At 38.6% G+C, this 11,413-nt stretch overlaps 2 protein-coding genes across 2 annotated transcripts; one reads left to right on the forward strand and one right to left on the reverse strand.

Annotated features, from left to right (window-relative positions):
• The first annotated feature begins 3,051 nt into the window (after positions 1–3,051).
• LOC105130427 (high mobility group B protein 7-like) lies at positions 3,052–4,964 on the forward strand. Its single transcript, XM_011032927.1, has 8 exons — positions 3,052–3,316; positions 3,632–3,714; positions 3,812–3,863; positions 3,970–4,077; positions 4,177–4,234; positions 4,324–4,368; positions 4,469–4,555; positions 4,651–4,964. The coding sequence occupies exons 1-8, from the start codon at positions 3,213–3,215 to the stop codon at positions 4,696–4,698; spliced, it is 585 nt and encodes a 194-aa protein (XP_011031229.1). The 5' UTR covers positions 3,052–3,212; the 3' UTR covers positions 4,699–4,964.
• Positions 4,965–5,165: 201 nt separating this feature from the next.
• Positions 5,166–7,453, reverse strand: LOC105130426 (Leucine-rich repeat (LRR) family protein). Its single transcript, XM_011032926.1, has one exon. It carries the CDS (start codon positions 7,170–7,172, stop codon positions 5,388–5,390), a length of 1,785 nt encoding a protein of 594 aa, XP_011031228.1. The 5' UTR covers positions 7,173–7,453; the 3' UTR covers positions 5,166–5,387.
• Between the last annotated feature and the right edge of the window lie 3,960 nt (positions 7,454–11,413).

An 11,413-nucleotide genomic window follows, 5' to 3' on the forward strand; every position in this document is an offset into this window, starting at 1 on the left:
GTGGGCGGACGGGAGGCGGGGGGGGGGGGGGGGGGGTAGAATCCACGCATCCAATCAATTAAATACACACCGGGCAGTCCAAGGCAGTGCAGTGCTCATGTAACAGTATGGTGGCAGCTTTCATGTAGCTTTTATTGTTTTTTAGTTGAAAATATATTAAAATAATATTTTTTATTTTTTAAAAATTATTATTATATCTATTCAGGAAAATAATCTAAAAATATTAATAAATAAATACATAATTTTTTTTTAATTTCTTTTAAAATACTTTCAAAACACAAAAATAAACAAATTAATCGTTAAAGCCCTCTAGTTGTATGCATATGACACATGATCTTTGAACCCTAACCTCAACTCCTGTCACCCATGTACAGCACTCTGAAGCCAGCCAGCCCCATGTGAATATAACCCATATCACTAGCTAGCTAGCTAGCCACCTGTACCCTTTCGGACAACAGCCATCAGACTTTTAACAGTCTCAGCAGGGACTCCCTTTCACCTCCCTGCCTCACCCTCAGCTTTAGTCACTGCTCCGGAGAATGATACAAATTGTTTTTTAAATCAAAACAATTTTTAAATTTTTTCAAAACAGACGGTTAAACCGCAATGCCAAACTTGCCATAGCCTTGCCGTCCAAACCAAAGCCGAAGCATCGGGCACCCTTTTACATATATATGCAATGTATCCTCCACATAACTATCAGCACAATACACCTCTTTCTTCGCTCTTGTGGACGCTCTTTTTTTATTTATTTGGTTGTCTGAAAGAAAGAGAGAAAGGTACTAGTTCAAAGATGGGTGTTATTGGGTTTTGTGGTGATTCCAATAGGGTGGTTTTGTGTGGGAAGAGGAAACTAAGGAGCTTGTTTTGGAGGGTTAGAGCGGAGATAAGGAGACAAGTGAAGAGCAGCAAGTCCAAGCAAAGGCTTAGCTTCAATTACGATCCTTTCAGCTACGCTCTCAACTTTGACGACGGCAACTTTGGTTTCTTCTGCTGATCGTGAAGTTTTCAACTCTCAACAACAACATGACAGTAGATGAAGCACAGGCAGTAGTATCTGCAGTGGTTTTAGCAAGAGAAGTTACTTATCAAGCAAAAGGATACGCTTTTCTTTTGTTCTTCCTCTTGATTCTAACTCCTTGCTATTCGAAGTCTAGTTCTAGGTCAAGTTTTAATATTTAGTGGAGAGATCAGTGTATGTAATTTTGAAATTAGAACCCAACCTCCAATGGTTACTGCTCTAGCTTATATATATACATGATCTTTCGAAACATCATATGTTCAGTTCTTGATCTCTTTCTCTTAACAATTCATCAATGGATCAAGGTGGAAGCAAGAAAAGTTGATCTTTATGTCATTAATCTAACTGGGATCCCACTTCAAAAAACTGAAAGAAGCAAGGAGAGAGTACAGAGTGAGGTATAGATCCTATTCTTTTCTGGTGCAGTAGTTGCTTTCAGTACTGTTAATGCCAAACCTGTTGTGCTTTCACCATCCTGTATGCGCAGATCTACATGGCTAGTTTTGGTTTAAGCCAAGAACTCAATGGCTTGTCATTTTATACACTAGTTATTTGTGAATCCTCTGCTTGATTTGATTAAATTCACCATCCATTTCTTCTAAACTGTATGGCTAGGAGGACATGGTTGGATTGTCTCTAGCCTCCTCCCGCACCACTTCAAGGCAAAAACAAAATGTATGCCAGCTTGGCTTGAATCATCTATCAACATCTTCTACTTGTTTTGTTATCCAGTGCCGTCCATTACCATTCTTTCTGATCTCCTTGCTTGCAGTAATTTTGTGTTGCACCATGCTGCCCAACTAACTTGTAAGGTCATTATTATTTTGTACAATCAGAATTTTGTCATTTTTATGCATAGGCAACTGGTGGAAATGGGAAATTTGCTCCCGTTTTGATTTATTGGTGTTCGAGTTTGAAGAGTGTGGACCATTATGAAAACGTAGAGCCTTTTTTATGACTTGAATTCTTACATTAGTCAATGTAGCAAGTAGCAAGTATGAAGAGAGCAAACGAAATGCATGCCAGCTTGGCTTGAATTGGGTACTGTTGGTTTTTCATGTGGTATTATCATATTACGCAAGAGTTCGTGGAAACTGTGTTTGGAATGGTGATTGAAACCATATTTTTTTAAAATTTATTTATTTATTTGGTTAATTTTTTTAGATTTTTATCTTAAAAATAATTTTTAAAGAATCAAAAAATATTATTTTAAAATAAAAAATATCTTAGACAGCACCCATTATCGTCACATCATCCATCCATGTCCTTTGAACCCACATTATCACATAAGCTATATTATATGGAATTTGTCCTCCTGCTCCGCTGGAGGCCGCCCTCTGACTAAAGAAATGCATGCGAAGGCTGGGACCATTTGGTCATCATCATCACAGCAATGGCCCATTTCACCACCGAGTCTGAGCCCGACCTCTGTATATGATATCAACTCATTTGCGGGTCAGACCAGTCCTAACTCTCACTTGGTGCGTGTCCGGTATCAACAGAACCTTGTATCGTGGTTCCAGCGGTTTAAATAGTTCGCCGTTAGATGTTCTGGTTTTTATCCTTTCTTTCTTTGCCCATTTCCCCTACTATTTTACACGAGAGTATGTTGAAAAAGAAAATGAAGCTGGTATAGAGGATTTGTGTTCTTAAGAAATATGCATGGAGGTGATTCCATTCTAGTTGATGCTCAAACTTGCTTGAACATTCTCTCGATGGTCGGTCGAGTAAAAACGTAGGTATGAAATAATAGTTATTGAGACCATGAGGACTAACCAATCAAATTCTTAAACTACAGGGACCCCATCATAATTAATTATTTTTAACTCTCTAACTTTAGGGGTTCCAAAGACCCCCGCGCAAGTTCCTTGAAGAGAGAGAGAAATCTAGACCGTCGGTATAAGAACCTGAGAAAGCTCCAAGGGTGGATATATGTTGCCAAGTCATGGATCCACGTCAACTAATCATTTCCCTCACACATCAAAAACCGAGAGCAACCAATCGGCGCCATCTTAAAACCGCCAAAGCTGGAATTTCCCTCTCTTTTATTTTCATTTCCCTCCTTAAAAAACACAGCTATGCCCATTTCTTCTTATTCTCAAAACGAAAAAATAAAAAGCATCGCTCAAAGAGAAGAATTAAGGGGGACAAAAAACAAATCTCTCACGAGTTAGAAGAAGTAGAATAAGAAATGGCAAAGAAGAGAGTGGAGGCCGAGTCTACAGATGGGTCTGTTGATGCCAATACTACCACTTCACTTGTTCGTGCGAAAGATGGCAGTGCTTTTGCTAAGTGGTATTTCTTGCTTTCCCATTTTCCCCCACCTTTTTTTTATGTTAATAATCCTGAGTTTTTCTTATCTTTGTCTGGAGGTTTTAAAGAAATGTAGCTTTTTTAGGCAAATTCTGTTTCTTGGTTTTTCTTTCTCAATCTAATTCCGTGTCATTGACTGGGTTCTGGGGTTTAAAATTATGGGTTCTTTGAATTTCCGAAGAAATGGAGAAACCCGGTCACAGAAAGTGATAAATTAATGAAATAATTGGTGGGTTCTGTTTTTTGAGTTGATTTGATGAGGGGAATTGGATTGAAATGTGAAATAAATTTATGCAGTGAGGAGTGCAAGAAGGATGTGCCAGTGGCTCTTATAAGTTTCCACAGCTGTAGCCTTGATGCTAAGATCAAGATGAATTTGGGTTGGTTCGGTACCATCGTCTTTGTGTAATTGAACAATTTTATCACTTGCTGGGATGTCAATTACTAAATGGGTTTTCATTACTTTTTATGATTTAGAGGCTCAAGTTGTTGAAAAGCCAACTGAAGCTAAGCAGAAACCAGCTGAGAGGTACTACTCGTTTCTTGTACTAGCTTATTAATTGGCTAATTATTTGTTATAATTTGGTTATTATGAATTTACGATTTGGTTTGTGATTTTATTTTTCCTCTTGTAGGAAGAAAGGAAGTTCAACTGAGCCAAAATTGAAGAAAGCTAAAAAAGAAAAGAAGGGCAGGGATCCAAATGCACCAAAACGCCCTCCCACTGCATTCTTTCTCTTTATGTAATGCTTTTTGCTGCTTGTTTGTGTGATGCAATATAATGTTGTGATAATGTGTTTAATTGGGGATGTTTGCATTGACGTGTTTCATTGTTTAAATAGGGATGACTTTAGGAAGGAATACAAGGAAGCAAACCCGGACTCCAAGGATGTTAAGAAGGTAAATTAAATGTAGTGTTGTATGTCATTTTCAAGTTTATTTTGTGGGTTGGGTTTACTAATGCTATTGCTGTGTTTAACAAAATTCAGGTTGCGAAGGAAGGTGGTGTGAGATGGAAATCAATGACCGATGAAGTGAGTGTTGGTTTAACACATTGTTATAATCATTTGTATACACACTTAATAGCTATTGAATGGTTTGCAATTGTTTTGTTTTAACTCGAATTTCACTCAGGAGAAAAAGCAATATGTGGATAAGGCTGCTGAGCTCAAGGCAGAGTATGACAAGGCATTGGAGAGTGACAATGCTGAAAATGAAGATGTGGGTTAGCAATCATTTCTGAATTTATTGATTTATTGACAATGTTGTTATGGATTTAATACTATAAGCTGTTTGTTTCCTTTGTTCTTATGCAGGACGAAGGGGTTTCTTCAGAGAAGGAAGTAGCCGATCAAGAACTGTGAGATGGAAAAGGAGAAAATTTGAAAGTATTTATTTTGTAGTTCTGTTTTCTGGTAGTGAGCCTGCCTAGTTGCCTTGTAAATTTTGGATCTGCTTTAGTTAACTGGTATGGAGTTTGTTTAGAGCAATGCAATCTTGGTGTTTTTAAGCATGAGTTGCAGTTTCATTAGATTATTGGATGCAGCTTCTTATCTTTTGAGCCATTAATGTGGCTGAGCTTTTTAACTTCTTTAATGGTGATTGATGGAGCCCCTTCATACCTTTAATATGAGATATGAATTGCTGTTGCTGAGATTTGGATGTTCAATTTGATTCTACCATGGCCTGTAAGATGAGTTGTGCCAAATAGCAGTTTTTATGACATGGTCAATGCCAATCATAAGTTTCCAATTCCGTAGACAAGTTGTATTTTCATTCATGCTTGTAGGTGGTGAAAAAAGGATGGTACATTGCAAATATGGAGTGAAAATGGCTATAAATAATGGGATTTTATTTATTTCTTCAGTGACATGATATGTATATCACTAAACATGGCTACAGGAATTTTAAGCAAAAGAACAAAAAATGAACTATAACTGTTGCAGAAAACATAAACTGTCATCCTTGCCTCTCAGGTGACTGCTCATTTGATATTGAGCTTGTATCCTTGGTAATTGAGTCAGCATCAGACTGGCCCATTTCTCCTTATTTTTCATTTCTTTGTCCTACAAAGTGGCAGAGGCTTGCCACATAAGCATAGATTGTGAGCATAAGCACCTGCAGGGAAGATATTATAAGGTCTACCTTGTGGGATCTCTCCACAAAGCCTGTTGGCCCTGAAGCTTGCATGTCTCAGATTTGTAATCCCCAACAAGCTGGTTGGGATTTTCCCTGTGAGTCTGTTGATAGAAAGGTCAAGCCATTGAAGATTCGACAAGAGCCCCAAGGTAGATGGAATGGTGCCTGTTATCTGGTTCCTTGAAATATCCATCCTCTCCAGTTCTTTCAGGTTTGAGATTGAACCAGGGAACTGACCTGTAATCTTATTGCTTCCTATGTTTAGAACCTTCAAGCTCAATCCTTCAATGAATTCTGGCATTGTGCCTGAAATTTGGTTCCCTGATACATCTAAAACCTCCAAAAAACTGCTTGTCCTGTTATTTAAGATCCTTGAGAGAAACCCGCTGAGCTGATTTGATTGGATCTCGATTGAAGAAATTCCATCTGGCAATTTGATGTCGAGAAGGTCGAACTTCAATTGGTTGTTTGACAGCTTGAGCTTTTGCAAATTAGACATGTTGGTGAAGAAACCAGCAATGCCATCTACGAGGAAGTTATCAGATAGGTCTAAAGAGCTCAAAGAATCTGGTCTTGTAAATTTTGGAAGGTTTCCTCCAAGTTTACAGCCAGCTAGATGAACATCTGAAAGTTGTCTATCTTTGATCCAACCAGGAACTGTGCCTAAACTAAGGTGGTTGTAGGACAGGTCTATTGACAATAGAGAAGGAAGACCTCTGCCTTGAATAACTGGAAGGGGGTCCGAGAGCCCATTTCTGGATAAGTTAAGGTACCAAAGGTTCTGTAAGCTTGAAATGGATGCAGGAATTTGACCTGTAAGCCTATTAGAACTCAAAGACAGATGAGTAAGAGATTTTAGGCCCGCAATTTGGTTTGGGATTCTTCCTGTCAGCTGGTTATGATCCAGGGACAAGTCCTGAAGTTTGACCAGGCTGAACAGTGAAGGTGGTAAGAGCCCAGACAATTGGTTATTGGACAGGTCAATGAAGGTGAGGTTTTGAAAGTGCCCCAGAATATCTGGAATCAACCCAGACAACAAATTGAAACTCAAATCAAGAGATTGCAAACTAAGGAAATTTTGGAAAGTGGTTGGGATAGGACCTGATAACAAATTTCTTGCTAAACTCAACTGCTGGAGCTTTTTAAAATTCCCTAGGCTTGGAGGAATCTGCCCTCTCAAATGGTTTCCATTCAATGAGAGGATATTGAGCAAGGGCAAACGGCCTAAACCAGGAGGAATGTTCCCTTCAAGAGAATTATCCTCTAGGACCAATTGTGTGAGATGGGTCAAACTAGAGAAGCTTTCAGGAATAGGACCTGCAATATGCTTCATACCACTTATCACCATCACCTCCAAGAATGCCAAACTGCCAAGAGAAGGTGACAAAGTGCCCCTCATGTAAATGCCACTGTCCCTCGCAGGTCCCTGCAACACCAAATCAGTAACCCTACCTGTAGCAGGGTTGCATTGAACACCCTCCCAATCCCCTCCACAGCAATCCTTCCCTATCCATGAAGAGAGAATATCTGTAGTATCCTTCAAGATTCTTGCTTTGAAGCCAAGAAGAGCTACCCTGTCCGCCTCTGCACAAACTGAGGTCTGCAGTGGGGTTATTGTTTGAGCAAGTGACAGTGGTGAAACCACAGCAAGAAAGAAGGGTAGCAGTAAAAGCTTAGAAACCCATCTTAGAATCTGCATTTTGGGAGGTGGGTCTTGATCAGATCACAGAGATAGGTCTTAGAATATATGGATTTTTGATCTGACAAGAAGAACTTTGAATGGGAAAAAGCTAATACACTCTGAGCACAAATAAAGTAAGAAAAGGGTGTAAAGCAGACCTCTGTGGTTTATTCTATTCCATTTCTTCACGTAGACAGGAAGGTATAATGATGATAAACATGATTCTTAAGAGAGATTTCAAGAAATATAATTGTGGTTTCAACAGAGGGCTGCAAGAAACTGAACCATGTCTCTTTTATTTATAGCAGTACCATAATAAAGAAGGAAAAAAAAAAAAAACCCTAGGACATACCTTCTTAGGTTGTTTTTTACTGAATTCTTGATGAGTTTAAAGAGATTCACATGGAAAATTGTGACCGTTGATAGATGTATCACGAGGATCCTATATGTTATTTGAACGTTGGAGCGCACTTCATTCAAATTTACTGCATTTCCACCCTGTTTCAAATCAAATCAAATCAAATCATTATTTTTTTTGTTTTTGTTTTGCTATAGTATAGTCCATAACCTGATGCCCTCCCAATTACAATATGGACCTATGGAGTATCATCATTTTCTGTAGCTGGAATTTGCTTCGTAGCTAATTAGTTCACGTGAGTGAACGTACCACACCAGAGCCTTTTTACTCTCCTCTGTTTGATAGCTCTCATGTCATAATCTCCTATTTCGATTGTCATAGAATTTGTACAGGAGGCTTTGTCTCCCTCCGTTACATGTGATCCGAGTTTGCTCTTCACCTGTTGTTATTACCCCCTGTCTTAGTTTTATTGAAATTAATTTTGACTAGGTCTTATTAATATAAAATCTTAAAAATTAAAGTTTATATATCCCTTACAAATATTCTTGTTAATTTTTTATAAAACATATAAGATTAGAGAAAAATATTAGCGAAACCTCCATTGTACTGACCTTTAAAAAAGACTAAAAGCACAATAAGATTGGAATGCAGGGATTTCCGACACAGCCATATTGAGATCAAGGTTAAAAATAAGTTTTTTGAATGAAATTGAAGGGCATATGTAGAGCTACCATCAATAAAAAAGCTACGGAACGGATAGCAGAGGCCCCAACTCAAGTGATTGGGGGAGGTGCAAGAGATGGCTTTAGTGCAGGACCCTAAGCAGTTAGGAAGGAGATGAAGGGCCTACCATGCATGTTGTCGTGGTACTGCAGGAGAGCAGAATGTGATGGAACGTTAATTGCAAGCTGTGACCGTTTGATGATAATACAAGTTGAAATTGAAAGGAAAATCTTGACAAAAAAGTAATTAATTTCTTTTGATCGAAAAGACAAAAGTAATTATGATGACAGTTAATCAGAGGAATGGTTTAGATTCATTCTGTACTACACCTAGTGATTTCATGTGTCAAGTTTCAACCACCACCATATAATTCCCCTTCAGGGATAGATAAGGGAAGACGATATGCTTATGATTATTGGCTTTGCTTTTCCTAATTAATCCGAAAGGAAGCTTGCTTGCTTCCTTGCTTAGGCCTTAGATCATGTCAACAGGGTCAGTCCTTTAGCTTAGTGGATCATGCTTGTGCCCCCCTAACTGCAGAAAGAAAAGAATACTTGCTTGGTTAAAGCCAATCTTTTTCCTGTTCATTAGAGAATTTAGGTCAATATTACATGAGAGCAGTGCTATTCTATACTGTATTGAAATAATATTTTTGTCTTCGCCTTTCTTTATCACGATTCCTAGCTTTGTTTCTGGTGGAGATTCAAAAGCACCCTTGTCATTAAAGAAAAAGCTTGCATTTAATCTCTAAGATATATAATTAGCAGGAGAAGGCTTGTATAAGTCATATAAGTCAGAAATGTTGAATTTCTTACATGGAGTTTGTCAAAACTACCGTTCTTGTCATACAGATTGACTTGTCTGCTTCTACGGTTTTTTTTTTTTTTTTCACCATAGATGTATTGTCCTTTTGTCTTCTTTTTCCCGGTTATATACACGCCATTCCTTGCTTAAATTGCCCAAGTCTAATAATAGTCTAAAAGGAAAGAAGGATATATAGAAGAGAAAAAAGGAAAAGAGAAACACGCATGAAGGGATTAAAAGACGGGGATTTAATTTATCTAGCTCTCCAACAATGATGTTAGAGGAGAAAGGAAGCCCTCGTTACATTCTGCGCCTTTTGATCATCTTCACTGCTCAAATCTCCATATGTGAAAAATAATTACCAAGATCAGAATTAAAATGATGAGGATTGTTACTTTCGGCTACATCTTATTTTCGTCTGTCCTGTTCGTAGAACTCACAGCATTAATTTGGCTATTGAAAAAGCTCCCCAGCCAAGACATGTGGTGTCGATATTTGTCCTGGCAAGAGAAGGACAAAAGCCTGCCTTCGCTTTTCAATAATGCTGTCAAGAAATGTGTTTTTTTCTTCTTGGAGTTTTTTCTTGGCATCTGTTATCAATTATCATCAGTACTTACCTTTGATCGGTGTTCCATGCCTGTGAGTCGGGGGTTTTAACCTTTATATCTTCAGTATGATTTATATATTTAAGACCTGATCAAGAAATGTACCCTAAAACCCCCCAAAGATCAGACGCATCCAGGAATTATACTTGCAGCAGACCCAAGATCACAAGTGGGATCCTCACCGCACAGCCGAGGGTGGAATGGACTCATGGATAATTATCACTAATAACTGGTTAATGACAAGTTTAAAATTGTCTTATTGGCTGTCCGATCACCCTTATAATTCCTCACCTTCCACTAACGAGACACGAACCTATTTGATTTGTCGTGGGGGCCACATCCGACCGTTTAGTGGCGTATAGAGAGAAGAGAACGTTACCAACGGTTATGGTTCAAAAATCTTCACGAGAGCTGGAATGTATTAAACCCTAAACAGAATTAGTGAGATGATCAATAATTATGAATCTAATTCGAAGGAAATCAATTATGGGTTCTTCTTAATCATGAACTCCCAGTTGAGTTATTAAATAAACAATATCGTCTTTAAATCCCATTTCAACTGACATTATTGACATTCGATATGACTTTCCTCAAGCAAGTTTCTCGTCAAAGAAAAGAGAGGAGGAGGAGGAAATAGGTTGCGATGATTGCGGTAGAACGAGAGGAGCAATGTCCCACCTGGAAACGACAATGTTGACTGTCTAACATCATTATAATATTTCTTGCTCAACTCTCAGCCTGGATTGTGATCAGTTTGGAGCCCTCTTAAGTCGAAGTTCATGGAAGGCACCAACACACATTGGATAAATAAAGGTAAGATCATTGTCCAAATTTTCTTGATGATGAGAGCAACCCTAACACATGTAAGGGGTCACCTGCACTTATGATCGTGACATGGCTGTGTGTACTATGTACGTACATGAATTAATTAATTAATTAATGGCCTCCGGCCAGTTTTACTATGTAATGAATGATCTCGAGATGTTTTAAAGGGGAGATGTGAGGAGGGATCAGGTAGCTTGTAGGGTTCTTCTTGATGCTTCAACGACATGGAACGCAGTCTAAATTCTAAACCCTAACGAAAACGATTCCCCATGCTTTACACAAATGTCACAATGTGATGTAGATTACGATAAAGAAAAAGGGAAGGAAAAGGAGCATGGTGGTCCATTTCACCCTAATATCTCACCTAATCGTTGACATGTTTCGAATTCCCTTTTCATTTGATGCTTACCCAGCGATCCCTAGCAGTGTTATGGATATATAGAGCAAGTACTGTTTCTAATAATATTAATTAGCACGTATATATATATATATATTTCACAGCAAAAAACCGAAATCGTACGGGCGTTGCATTGGTGGATTGAGCACCCATCCCTGTTCATTTTGGCTGTAGAATTGATACCCGTTTTAGCGAGTTGAACTGCGAAAACCGAAGGCACAGGGAGTAGCGGAGAGATTGGTAAAGTGGTGAGAAACATTTTATAAGAATCGGTGGTGGGCTACTACCCTAGCTACTACAGCTGTGTTTAACTTTTGCAAGCCAGCCTTTACTCCAAAAAGAAGCACCAACACATGTTAGTTGCAAAAAGTCCTTGTTACATGCCCCTTTTCTTCCTCTTGTAATCTCAAAAAATAGTGCCTAGCTAGATCATTCCAGATTGTTGACCTTGCTGTCAGATTAAATCCGGTGCTTGCTTCAATTATCTCCGCTACACAGTAAATAAGATCACCACAATTTTACGAGCACACGCTATTCTCGACTACCC

This window comes from Populus euphratica, unplaced genomic scaffold (assembly GCF_000495115.2).
Source record: "Populus euphratica unplaced genomic scaffold, PopEup_1.0 scaffold21.1, whole genome shotgun sequence".
Classification (NCBI taxonomy): Eukaryota; Viridiplantae; Streptophyta; class Magnoliopsida; order Malpighiales; family Salicaceae; genus Populus; species Populus euphratica.

What these genes read in the sequence shown, in the direction of transcription:
- LOC105130427 (XM_011032927.1), top strand. Translation starts at nt 3,213, where the DNA reads ATGGCAAAGAAGAGAGTGGAGGCCGAGTCTACAGATGGGTCTGTTGAT. An exon ending in AAGCAGAAACCAGCTGAGAG is followed by an intron (nt 3,864 to 3,969) that starts GTACTACTCGTT and finishes TTCCTCTTGTAG; the next exon opens with GAAGAAAGGAAGTTCAACTG. An exon ending in GGAAATCAATGACCGATGAA is followed by an intron (nt 4,369 to 4,468) that starts GTGAGTGTTGGT and finishes AATTTCACTCAG; the next exon opens with GAGAAAAAGCAATATGTGGA.
- LOC105130426 (XM_011032926.1), bottom strand. Translation starts at nt 7,172, where the DNA reads ATGCAGATTCTAAGATGGGTTTCTAAGCTTTTACTGCTACCCTTCTTT.